General features: G+C 44.2%; 1 protein-coding gene across 1 annotated transcript in view; it reads left to right on the top strand.

Annotated features, from left to right (window-relative positions):
* The window catches only part of RNF123 (ring finger protein 123), a 122,117-nt gene that overhangs the window by 33,500 nt on the left and 74,851 nt on the right, over positions 1 to 13,766 (top strand). The window contains exons 20-22 of the mRNA XM_066613710.1: positions 577 to 697; positions 4,390 to 4,491; positions 9,899 to 10,005. Of these exons, the coding sequence (XP_066469807.1) occupies positions 577 to 697; positions 4,390 to 4,491; positions 9,899 to 10,005 (330 nt within the window). The remainder of the gene's footprint in view (positions 1 to 576; positions 698 to 4,389; positions 4,492 to 9,898; positions 10,006 to 13,766) is intronic.

Genomic DNA, 13,766 nt, shown 5'->3' with positions numbered 1-13,766 from the left:
TGCCCAACTTGTTACCCCTCCCTTTTACCAGCAGAAATGGAATAAATTATGTGCAAAGAGGACATATATGCACACTTTGTTATTTGTTGTACTTTATGATGGTTAGAGAATTAGCTTTTCTTGTGGCAGATCTTTGATCCTTTCTTTAACTTGCCTTCTCAAAGCACAGACAACTCTGGCTTAAAGGTCTCTCAGTGACTCATAAGGAAAGGTGTCAGCTCAGTTCTATGACTTTTTGTTCTTTTCTGACTTGTAATCTTCTATTATTTAGCAGCCAGTCTTTTCTAGCAGGAAGGGAAGTGTGCTTACTGGCACTCAGTTGCTATCATGCCTTGAGGCGACCAAGTTGGCTCTTTATGTATGATGCTGTTGTGCTTTGAAGGGAAGCTGGCTGTTTATGTGAAAGAGGGGCAAAGGGGAAATAGGTGAGAATTAGTGATGGATATTGATTCTGTCAGTTACTGGAAATGTTCTTCGCTGCCTGTGGAACTCTGTGAACAAGGTGTGTGACTTGCATATGTTTTTGGGGATGAAGAAGGTCAGTGCAGCTCTGTTAACAGCAATTTTTGTCTTTAGAATCTGACCGTGCTGTGCCCTCCAGAGTACATGGTGTGCTTTTTGCATCGACTCATCTCGGCCTTGAGATATTACTGGGATGAGCACAAGATGAAGTATCCTTCATCCCTGAGTAGTGAAGGTAAGGTGCCTTCACATTAGATCGATGGTTCTCACACATTTAGTACCGGGACCCACTTTTTAGAATTAGAAGCTGTCAGGACCCACCGGAAGTGATGTCATGACAGGAAGTGACATCATCAAGCAGGAAAATTTTTAACAGTCTTAGGCTGCAGTCCTGCCCACATGAAGCCAGGAGTAAGTCCCATTTTTTTGTTGTTGACATCCTTCAGTCTCGGAAGACGATGGTATTGCGCTCTGAATGTTGGTTCTGGAACAGAGTGTCCTCTCCAGAGCGCGAAGCCTGGGTAAAGTAGATATGGAGGATAGACTGTTTCCCATGCAGCAAATCCCCCCTCTCCATGTCGCTGAAATGGTCCAATGGAAAGGCAGAGGCCAATACGGTTGGTTCCAGCGGCGTCGCAGGAGTTGCCAGAATGTGACTGTATTCAGCCATGAACTGCCTCAGGGACTCTGGCTCCGGATTTTGCCTCAAGGTTGACTCCTGAAGCCTTTTCCATAACTGGATGTAGCCACAAGGCAGTGGAGGTTTGGGATCAGAGTTTTCCTTCTCTCAGATGAGCTGCCTTCCCAGGCTATCGAGTTCCATCTACCCGGTGGCTGTTTAGCCGCCTCTTACGACAAGTACAGCCAAACTGAGGGCCTATTCTTATCCCCCAGCCCCCAGGGGTGCGTTTACTATCATGCATTTACAAACATTGTTAAAGGAATATATATAGTATATTGTTAAAAGTACAGGTCTGTAACATTTTCCCATCCCATGGTAGCATCAAGTCTAATATAGTCTAAAATAAAATATTGAAATGAATGGGGACCCATCTGAAATTGGCTCACAACCCACCTAGTGGGTCCTGACCCACAGTTTGAGAAACACTGCATTAGATAAATAATTTCCAGAGATGCACAAATATGAATATCTATCTATATGTAAGTGAGAGCTTTTCTTCATCACCCCTGAAACTCAGTTCTAACACTTTTCCCGGTCATTTTTACTCCACAGATTTCATTTTTGTATCAGTTCTGAACTGATCCTCTCCTGTCCTCCCAACTTTTGTTCGCACACAGTATCAGTATAATTTGAGGATCCAGCAGGTGTGAGCTCTCTCAAGCTATGAACACAGTTCACATATAGAGGGCAGATGCTGCTAACTATTAGCAACTCACACTCCTTCCTCTCACTGGGATTACTGTCCATCATCACTTAATTCTTGTCTGGATTCAGTTTCATCCTGTTTGCTCTTACCTTTTTGATGTTAGCTTCCAAATGGCTTAGAGCCAAGGCCATTGTTTTGGTATTGGTGGTAAATGGAAAGGAAGACCTGAATGTCATCAACATACTGATGATGCCACATTCCAACTTTCTGGGTGATTTTTCTCAGAGGCTTCATGTAGATATTAGGTCACTGTTTAATACTGAATCCTGCAGGACATTGCATTACGATTCCTCGGCAAAGTAACAGAATTCTCCTCCGTGAGTGACTGGCCTTTCTTACTATCTTTCTTGTCTACTTGAACTTTTCAGTAGCTCTTGACCCAGTCATCTAACAGTAATGAACTGAATGCAGAATTTTGCTGGGTGATCTTTGCTACCCAATAAAAAGGATTATATTAAGAGGAAAGCTAATCCAGCAAATTGATTATTTGGTTGCTCCAAGAATTCCTGGATGAGGCAGCGGCTGTCTTCAGTCCTTATTTATTTACCTGGACTATTGAAATCCAAGACAGAAACCAAAATGATGAGAGTTGTAGAAGGATGCCTTATCCAGGAATTCCAGGAGTTGTGTACAATCAAATACCCTACCACTTTGCTAAAAACAGGTGGCTTAGAAACTTGGTGGTAATTGAAGGAGTGATGGTCAAGACCATCTTTTACCCTCTTTTAAAAGGTATCTTTTTACTATCAGTTTTAAAGGAATTGCCATCTCCAGCTGTCATAATGAAACATTGGTTACACCCTCGAAGCATGGGTCTGGCTTCTTCCTGCAGTTTTAACAGTCAAGAAGGGCATGGATCTAACCTGTTTGTAATTGTATGCATTTCCCCAAACATTCTGACAGTATTCAAGAGTGAAGGAAGCTTGAAGTGATTCAAGTAAATGGTGACAAAATATTGCTAATAATATTGCTAATAATATTGCTAATGTCACTAATGTTCCTTCATAGTGGAGTCTGTTGGACTGAATTTTATCTGAAAATGCTACACAAAATGTCCATTGTCCATGTGACCATTGGGCTGTAGGTGGTTACCTATTCCGGTGGTCAGTACATGGAAAAATGTTATTAACCATCTGCAGCAGTGCTATTAGAAGACATTGTGTCAGTCACAAAGGTGGTGGCAGAAAAGAAACCAGCTTCAGAACTGTTGCTGCCATATCACTGTCCTTCAAATGGTTCTGTGTTGTGTTCCATCTACCTCAACAATGCTTTTTCATTCTTCTGTGTTCACCTGCGTAGCAACCCATTCTGTATAGGTCCCTTGCCCTACGTACCAGAAGGAGTGTTGTGATTGAAATGAGGTAGTATAAGGGCAAAATGGGCATGGTGTCTAGAGGTTAGTGACAGCACCCTCACCTTGCTCACCACTTCATTCTTTTTAGTGGGTGAACTGGGAATAAACTGAAGAATGGTAGTTCGCTGCCATCACCCAAATCTAGGAAGTCCAATCAGAAAGACACTGCCTTGGGAAAGTCTCCCCTGCCCCAGCTTAACAGAAAGCTCCCAAATCTGGGGCTGGTTCCAGTAGCAAAATCGCAGTCTTGTTCCACTAGTGGAATGTGTTTGATCTGGTAAGTGAAGCAAATGTCCTTCCGAATGAACTGAATCCAGGTTGGCAAAACATAGAAAGGTTTTGTTATTAAAAGGTTGAAAAATCAAAGGGAGGGAAAAATACAAGGGATAAAAACAAGACACTGATAAAATAGCAAAAGGGGAAAAAAAGCCAGGGATAGCTGTGAAAACTTTGCAAGGATGTTAAAGTCCCCTCTGAAGCATTAGATGCTTCTGACATCAGCAAATGCACAAAGGGGTGTATGTGACCCACTTTTTTAAATCTGTAGATTTTGACCATCTTTCACCTATGGTTTGGATAGTTTGACCGAGGGTTGTCACATAGGTGCCTGAATTTCCTGCTTTTGGAAATTGGGTGAGTTTCACGGTCCAATTAGCTGACTCAAAGTCAAGTTGTTATTGTTATTGCAAATATTTATATGCCACTTTTCAACAAAAAAGAAGCACACAAAGCAGTTTACAGAGCATAAATAAATGGTCTCCTGTCCTGAAAGGATTCACAATTTAAAAGGAAGCAGAAGAAACACCAACAAAGAGCCACTAGGTGAAATGCTGCGTTATGGTGAAGAGGGACAGTTACTATCCCTCTGCTAAATATAAGATAAGCACCACTTGAAAAAATGCTTCTTTACATAGTTAGCAGGGATTGTTTACTTGTTAGTTGGGGAAAAAGATGAGGAAACAAGCAGTAAGGAAGGATAATGACTATTGTTTCTAGAATACAGCATTATCGTCAGGATGCTGAGACATCTCAAAAGCTCTGAAATGCTGGTGAAAAATAGGCAAAAAATAGGAGATTTTCATTGCAGACAGGAGAATGCTTAAGCCATCCCACTTATTTGTAGTCAGTGGATTGGTTAGTTCTTCTTTGACCATCTCCCTAAACTGATGCCTGACTTGTCTCCAGATGCATATGTACCCCCTCAGCTCTTCTACAATGGGAAAGTAGATTACTTCGATCTCCAGCGACTTGGGGGACTCTTATCTCATCTCAAGAAGACTCTCAAAGGCAAGTACTTTTTCTGACCTTTGTTGTTCATGTTATGTCCTTTGAAAGCAAATTGCATGGAAATCCTGGCCCAAGAGCTTTCAGTGTAACACATGATAAATTACGGAGAAAAGGAAAACATGGGAGATGGGTCTCACATTTAGCTCAAATAGCTTTGAGGAGCTACCTGTACGTCTTAGTTCTGGATCTGCCATAGAAGGCTGCTGGTTCCTAGACTTGTTCCTCAGTCTTCACCCTGAGGTGCGAAGATCCTTTATTAATTACTTGGAGTTTGAGCCTCGAATGTTGCTAATGAATCCAACCAGCACATGCTGAGACTGCAATCTCATATGCACTTACTTGAGAGTAAGCTTCGTCAAACTCAGTGGGGTTTACTTTGGAGTAGACACTTGTAGGAGTGTACTGTAAGCATCTGAATTGGCCTTTTGATGCCTTCGTTTTCTTAGCTTATGACCTCCCTTGTTGACCATGTATTTTAACTTGAATATTAAACAGCAGGCATCACATAAGTGTGGTAATTCTTTTGACTTGTTAATTTACATATAAATATGTTCCAACTAATTTCGATAGTCCAGTGCTCTTCAAGGATATGTGTATGGCCTCTGAGGCTAAAAATAAGAACTGCTCTCCTGGGACTTGATGATAAAGTGGCAGCTGATGCCTCTTGGTCTGTGACATTCTGATTATTAATACTTGCTTTCCCCTCTTCAGGTGCTCTTGAAATCAGCAGAGTGAGGCACTAGGGCTGCTTGGCCCATGTGTTTGGTAGAGATAAGAGGATGTGAAATCTGAGCTTTAAATTACATCAGAGAGACTGTGTATGACCTTTAAAACCTCGCTCATGTTCATTCAGAATCTAGCATTCCCTGCCCAGCATTTTGTTTTTTGCTGGAATGATTTATCTCTTCTCCTAGGGTCTGCAGACTAATACCCTGTCTTGGGACCAGCCCCAAAGGCAGATGTAGAAGGAAGGTTGCAGGTCTTTTAAACAAGAAGCAGTAGGGTCTAAAATAATTTACAGTACAGTGTGCATGATGGGATGTATCTGAGTTTTCTTCAAAACATGTATCTGTTTTGCACAATCTAAACCCAAATAGGGAGGGAAGAGAGCTGATGTAGCAAAGTGTCAGGCAGCCCTATCCTAACTTGTCCTGAAGCAGGCAGGCTGACCTGCACTGCATCCAGATAGCATACAAGTTATGGCTTGTAACCCGTAATGGATTTTTCCTCTAGAAACTTGTCCAATCCCCTTTTAAAGGCATACAGGCCAGATGCCGTCACCGCATCCTGTGGCATTTGCCCTCTCAAAATCTTCCACTATTCCCCCCCCCCCCCCCGGAGAGATGAAGGATACAGTTCCAAAATCCTTTGCCTTTTGGAGAGCACCTCAGCTAGGACGAATGTGCTTTAGACAAACAGCTGAGAAGGGAAGGTTGCACAGCTGAGAAGGGAAGGTTGGGAAAGGTAGGGAGATGGGATGTGATAGACGGTTTGGCACAATGAGAGGATGCGGGGACAAAGGAGCGAATAAGCAGCCCATCCTGGGGCATTCCGTGTATAAATGCTTTTATGCGAATGCCCGAAGTCTACGAGCAAAGGTGGGAGAACTGGAATGTCTGGTGACAAGGGAAAACATTGACATAGTGGGCATAACGGAAACCTGGTGGAATGCGGAGAATCAGTGGGATACCGCAATCCCGGGCTATAAACTCTACAGGAGGGACAGGCAGGGGCGTGTTGGAGGTGGGGTGGCCCTTTATGTTAAGGAAGGGATAGAATCCAGCAAAGTAGAGATTGAAGGTGGGTCCGACTCCACCGTAGAATCTCTGTGGGTTAAATTACCAGGCTTGAGCAGCGATGTAATACTGGGGGTGTGCTATCGTCCTCCAGACCAGAAATCTGATGGGGACCTTGAAATGAGGAAACAGATCAGGGAGGTGACAAGGAAGGACAGGGTTGTAATCATGGGGGACTTCAATTATCCTCATATTGACTGGGTCAATTTGTGTTCTGGTCACGATAAGGAAACCGGATTTCTTGACGTGCTAAATGACTGTGGCTTAGATCAGCTAGTCACGGAGCCCACCAGAGGACAGGTGACTCTGGATTTAATTTTGTGCGGTATGCAGGACCTGGTTAGAGATGTAAACGTTACTGAGCCATTGGGGAACAGTGATCATGCTGCGATCCGTTTTGACGTGCATGTTGGGGGAAGAATACCGGGCAAATCTCTAACAAAAACCCTTGACTTCCGACGGGCGGACTTCCCTCAAATGAGGAGGCTGGTTAGGAGGAGGTTGAAAGGGAGGGTAAAAAGAGTCCAATCTCTCCAGAGTGCATGGAGGCTGCTTAAAACAACAGTAATAGAGGCCCAGCAGAGGTGTATACCGCAAAGAAAGAAGGGTTCCACTAAATCCAGGAGGGTGCCCGCATGGCTAACCAGCCAAGTTAGAGAGGCTGTGAAGGGCAAGAAAGCTTCCTTCCGTAAATGGAAGTCTTGCCCTAATGAAGAGAATAAAAAGGAACATAAACTGTGGCAAAAGAAATGTAAGAAGGTGATAGGGGAGGCCAAGCGAGACTATGAGGAACGCATGGCCAACAACATTAAGGGGAATAATAAAAGCTTCTTCAAATATGTTAGAAGCAGGAAACCCGCCAGAGAAGCGGTTGGCCCTCTGGATGGTGAGGGAGGGAAAGGGGAGATAAAAGGAGAGATGGCAGAGAAATTAAATGAGTTCTTTGCATCTGTCTTCACGGCAGAAGACCTCGGGCAGATACCGCTGCCCGAACGGCCCCTCCTGACCGAGGAGTTAAGTCAGATAGAGGTTAAAAGAGAAGATGTTTCAGACCTCATTGATAAATTAAAGATCAATAAGTCACCGGGCCTGATGGCATACACCCAAGGGTTATTAAGGAATTGAAGAATGAAGTTGCTGATCTCTTGACTAAGGTATGCAACTTGTCCCTCAAAACAGCCACGGTACCAGAAGATTGGAGGATAGCAAATGTCACGCCTATTTTTAAAAAGGGAAAGAGGGGGGACCCGGGAAACTATAGGCCGGTCAGCCTAACATCTATACCGGGTAAGATGGTGGAATGCCTCATCAAAGATAGGATCTCAAAACACATAGACGAACAGGCCTTGCTGAGGGAGAGTCAGCATGGCTTCTGTAAGGGTAAGTCTTGCCTCACAAACCTTATAGAATTCTTTGAAAAGGTCAACAGGCATGTGGATGCGGGAGAACCCGTGGACATTATATATCTGGACTTTCAGAAGGCGTTTGACACGGTCCCTCACCAAAGGCTACTGAAAAAACTCCACAGTCAGGGAATTAGAGGACAGGTCCTCTCGTGGATTGAGAACTGGTTGGAGGCCAGGAAGCAGAGAGTGGGTGTCAATGGGCAATTTTCACAATGGAGAGAGGTGAAAAGCGGTGTGCCCCAAGGATCTGTCCTGGGACCGGTGCTTTTCAACCTCTTCATAAATGACCTGGAGACAGGGTTGAGCAGTGAAGTGGCTAAGTTTGCAGATGACACCAAACTTTTCCGAGTGGTAAAGACCAGAAGTGATTGTGAGGAGCTCCAGAAGGATCTCTCCAGACTGGCAGAATGGGCAGCAAAATGGCAGATGCGCTTCAATGTCGGTAAGTGTAAAGTCATGCACATTGGGGCAAAAAATCAAAACTTTAGATATAGGCTGATGGGTTCTGAGCTGTCTGTGACAGATCAGGAGAGAGATCTTGGGGTGGTGGTGGACAGGTCGATGAAAGTGTCGACCCAATGTGCGGCAGCAGTGAAGAAGGCCAATTCTATGCTTGGGATCATTAGGAAGGGTATTGAGAACAAAACGGTTAGTATTATAATGCCGTTGTACAAATCTATGGTAAGGCCACACCTGGAGTATTGTGTCCAGTTCTGGTCGCCGCATCTCAAAAAAGACATAGTGGAAATGGAAAAGGTGCAAAAGCGAGCAACTAAGATGATTACGGGGCTGGGGCACCTTCCTTATGAGGAAAGGCTACGGCGTTTGGGCCTCTTCAGCCTAGAAAAGAGACGCTTGAGGGGGGACATGATTGAGACATACAAAATTATGCAGGGGATGGACAGAGTGGATAGGGAGATGCTCTTTACACTCTCACATAATACCAGAACCAGGGGACATCCACTAAAATTGAGTGTTGGGCGGGTTAGGACAGACAAAAGAAAATATTTCTTTACTCAGCGTGTGGTCGGTCTGTGGAACTCCTTGCCACAGGATGTGGTGCTGGCGTCTAGCCTAGACGCCTTTAAAAGGGGATTGGACGAGTTTCTGGAGGAAAAATCCATTATGGGGTACAAGCCATGATGTGTATGCGCAACCTCCTGATTTTAGGAATGGGTTAATTCAGAATGCCAGATGTAGGGGAGAGCACCAGGATGAGGTCTCTTGTTATCTGGTGTGCTCCCTGGGGCATTTGGTGGGCCGCTGTGAGATACAGGAAGCTGGACTAGATGGGCCTATGGCCTGATCCAGTGGGGCTGTTCTTATGTTCTTATGTTCATCCGTACTCCCTTCAGTTTGAAGCTATCAGCAGCTCTTTTCCCTGAAGGAAGGAAGCTCTCTGTGAAAAGAATCATGAAACTACACATAGCATGTAGCTCTGCTCTTAGAGGACTTAAGACGAGTTTGATTTTAATACCCCTGAATTGGATGCAGGGGATCTTCTGTAGAAATATAATTATGGTGAATCTTTTAAAAAATGACTTTAGTCTGACAGGCAATTCCATTGCACATTAAGTACAGTGAGTAGAACTAGAAGGCAGGGAACCAGGAGGAGGATGGTAGGGTGCTGTGAGTGGAGTGACTGTTGAACATAACAGCTACCCTGGACAAGGTACTGTGTAAGGGCCCAATCCTATCCAATTTTCCAGGGCCAGTGCAGCCATGCCAATGGGGTGTGTGCTGCATCCTTTGGTGGGGGGGCTGTCACAGAGGGCTCCTCAAGGTAACAGAACATTTGTTCCCTTACATTGGGGCTGCATTGCAGCTGCACTGGTGCTTGAAAGTTGGATAGGATTGGCCATTGGACACCAAGTACCACTGTGTCCAGTTACTAGGGCCAGACTTCAGGTGGTGGAGATACAGAAAGTAGTGTCATCACCATAAGTTCCCAGTTCCATAAATAAACTCCATTCTCACACAATGGATGTTTCTATCATGTCAAGAAGGTTCATGCTCTTTTGCTCTTCCTCCCTGCTGTATCAGCCATGAGATCCAGTTCTCAGTGATGATGCAACAGTATTGTTTATAGTATGATATAATACAGATTGAACTACTGCTAGCTATACTGTAGGGAATGCTGTCAGAAGATGGAATGCATTTAGACCACTGTATCTGGCATTGCCATTCCTTCTTTTATTCATACAGATGATCTGGCCTCAAAGGCAAATATTCTGATTGATCCTGCAGAACTTCAGGCTGTAACAATGGATGATCTTGATGAAGATGAAGAGTCAGCACTGTCAACAGCACAAGTGAGCCTTGTGATGCTACATGGAATTGGATAGGGTTTAACTAAAGTAACTCTGTAGTGAAGGGACTCAATAAGGAAGGAATTGGGGACTACATTTCTGCCTGTTTGCTTCAAAAAGTAGACATTATTTTGAGTGTATTTGAGGGAAGAGCATTTGCACAGAAATTTTTTTTGATGTGTAATAGCTAAGAAATGAGCTTTTGGAATTCTTGCGTTGGACATGGTTTTAGCACACTAGTCCAGGGATGTCCAAAGTTTTTGGCAGGAGGGCCACATCATCTCTCTGACACTGTATCAGGGGCTAGGGAAGAAAATAATTATTTTACATTTAAAATTTGAATAAATTTACATAAGTACATAAATGAATATATTAAAGATGAACTTACATGAATGAATGAAGTTCTTGCAATAGCTCAAGGCGTATAGAAGGCCTTGCACAAAGCAAGGCTGCCCTTTCCTTTGCTGCCACTACTGCATCACAGACGTGAAACAGCAAGCAATGGAGGGAGCCCTCGTCCCACAGCTCACGCAAGAGGTCAAATAGTTGCCCTCATGCTGAGAGCAGTTGTGTCAGGCCAGTGCGGGCTCCAGCAAGTCTCCGGAGGGCCAGAGGCTCATTGGAGACTGGGGGCTCCCTGAGGGCCGCATTGGGAGTCCTCGAGGGCCGTAAGTGGCCCCAGGGACGGGGTATGGGCACCCCTGCACAAGTCTATTGACAGAGCTGTAGGAAGGCACACGGCAGAAGTCAGTCTAAAATTAGAACTCTCTGAGCTCATCCTTCAAGGTATCTAGTTTAGGAGACAGTTCTGAAAACAGAGTATAATTCATGTTAGGGATCAGTAATCAAGTGTGATTAATTGAAAATGTTGGCTGTTGCAGAGCAAGCAACAGGTGGGATAAAGGGCAAAGCCCTATACATTGATCAAATATAGGATGTTTGGGAAGACTGAATGACATACCAGGAGGCTTGGGAAAGAGGGTCAGTGTCTCAGTCCAGGGACAATGAGACCCTCTAGGCTTAATTCTATCCCTTGCAGGCACTGAGCACTTTCTCCAATTAAAGCTTCAGTCCTCAAGTTACTGGACCTCAATGAGAACTCGGTAGCTTGCTGAACGGCTAGGCAGGATTTTGAACCTTTGACCCCAACAGACAATGAAACAGCTTAGTAAAAGATATTTTAGTTTATTAAGTACATAAGGTTACATAAAGCAGCAAATGCTAGAGGCATAAACATCTAGGAAACATACCAGCAATAAAATAACAAAGCTAGCTGGCTATCTCTATTAATACCTATCTCTCACCTGGGTCAGTTTCTTTTTTAGATCTTTTAGCTCCAAGCTACCTGTGAGGCCAGATGCCCATGGTGGACAATGGAGCTCACAGCGTGCAGGATGTTGCACCCAAAAGCTCTGTTCAAGAAGAACCGGACACACCCCTTGGGGCACTCATTAGTATACTTCTTATGCTAATAGTACTGAGGTGACTTCATACTTATTTAGACTGTCCAATCAGAAACTTTTGAGGACAGAATCTTCTTAAAGTTGGCCTGGTTGCTAGCCCCTCATAGTTCTTATCCCTCCCAACTGGAGATCCATAGCTGCATTCCATTCCGATTGATTAGGCGCTTCTCTGTCTCCTAAGGTGTTAAACATTCCAAGGGGTTGTAATTTTTGTTTATTTCCTCACATTCTTGCAGCTGGGAACTGCTAGCCACTTCTCTGTTGCTGACTTAGTTTGGTTCAGGCTCCATATTCTAACCTAGGCCTAACATGTACATATTCATGACAAGGGGTCACATACATATCTCAACAGGGGTCACGTTGGCTGTTGGTGGTCAGTCCAGGCACAGAATTTTGATAGATCTCTGTGAGGGGAGAGGGCACAGTTAGCTTTCAGATGCTTTCCCATGCAAGCCCCCGCCCCTGCCAGTCCCTGGTGCATGTAGTAAACAAGCATATTAATGAAAATATTTAGCATAGATGTCTCTCTGATATCTTGCAAGCAAATTTTTTTTTGCATGGGCGGAGATTCAAAAATATGACATTGCACCTGTGAGTAAAGTGGAATACTCCCAAATTCTGTCACCTTAGCTTACCACTTCATTCTGCATAATGTGAAGATTAGACCTCAGAGCAGGGGATTTATGGGAAGGATCTTTTCCATCGCTTTGCATCATGTGTTAGAAAAGGAAAGAAGCGCCTGGAACCATTTCATTACTTTTCCCTTCCATAGGTGCCTGCTTGTCGTAAACTTGTTGTACACTCCCAGGGTTTTGGGGTGCTCAGAGTTCTTGGTTCTTGAACCCTAGAGCCCTCAAGGACCCCTGTTCGGTAGTACTGCCACCACCCTGTATGTGCCAGTGTCTCAGTCGAGGGACACTGAGACCCTCTAGGCTTAATTCTATCCCTTGCAGGCACTGAGCACTTTCTTTACTTAAAGTCTCAGCCCTCAAGTTACTAGTCCTCACTGAGGATTTGGTAGCTTGCTGAACGGCTAGGCAGTATTCTGAACCTTTGTCCCCAACAGACAATGAAACAACTTAGTAAAGGATTTTTACTTTATTAAGTACATAGGGTTACATAAAGTTACAAAAGGCAGCAAATGCTAGAGGCATAACTTCTAGGAAACATATCAGCATTTAAATTAACAAAGCTAACTGGCTATCTCTATTATTCCCTAACCCTCACCTGGTCAGCTTCTTTTGTAGATTTTCAGCTCCCAGCTACCTATGAGGCCACATGGCCCTGGCGGGGCAGGACGTTGCACCCACCACCTTTCCCACCAAGAGAGAGAAAGACAAAGACAAAAGACACCCCCCTGGGTTCTGTTCTTATACTTCCCCTGTTAACAGGATGGGATGACTCTGTACTCATTTTAAACTGCCCAATCAGAACTCTTGGGGACAGAATCTTCCCGAAGTGGGGCTGGAAGCTAGCCCCTTAGTTCTTCCCTTCCCCACTGCAGATTCATGGGCGCCTCTGTGTCTGCTGAGGTGCTACATTATCACCTTCCATTGAATTGTAAATTCCTTGCAGCTAGGACTGCAAGCCACTTCTTTGTTACTGGGTTACTTTGGTTCAGGCTTTGCAATGCTACTATGCCTAAACCGTACATATTCATGACACTGCTGTGAAACGTGCTATGGAAGGTCAAGAAGTGAAAAGACCTCCCATTATTACTTTCCTTTTTCAAAGCATGGTGCAGGGTGGTAGAAAAGATCCCACCCCCAAGTTACCTTCTCTTGCTAGAGGACTATCTTACTTTTCACAGCTTCTGCAAAATAATCTCTCTTGCCATCCTTCTATTTTCTGCAAAAACCCAGTGAGAAGTTAAACATCCCAGGGTTCTCTGCTATTTTACAGGGATCTTAGGGAAGATATTTTTATGCTGCCTGTCCAGGGAAAGGAAAAGTCACCAGGAAGGAGGTAGTAATGATACAGGGGGTCCCTGCTGTAAGTCTCCCTGTTATACAGTTCCCTACTTTTGAATTCTAAACTTCTTGAGGAAGAGACATAAACATTCCCCACAATTACGTCCTGCTTACATATCTCTCTTTGAGCTCTTAAAGGAACATAAATGGGCTGCATGCTTGTCTTTCAGGCTCTTAAAGGGACATCATTATTATGACAATATTGTCATGGTTGGCATTGTAGTTATTAATTGGAATAAGAGGGAGAGTAACCTTGAATCTTGCATCCTTCATCCTTCAGTAAGTGCCATCACTGCCTCATGGAATGGCTACAGAGGAAATGCTGGGCTCA

Source organism: Tiliqua scincoides, chromosome 2 (assembly GCF_035046505.1).
Source record: "Tiliqua scincoides isolate rTilSci1 chromosome 2, rTilSci1.hap2, whole genome shotgun sequence".
In the NCBI taxonomy this organism is placed as follows: domain Eukaryota; kingdom Metazoa; phylum Chordata; class Lepidosauria; order Squamata; family Scincidae; genus Tiliqua; species Tiliqua scincoides.
Note: the sequence above shows the minus strand (reverse complement) of the source record. Positions and strands in the feature narration are given on the sequence as shown.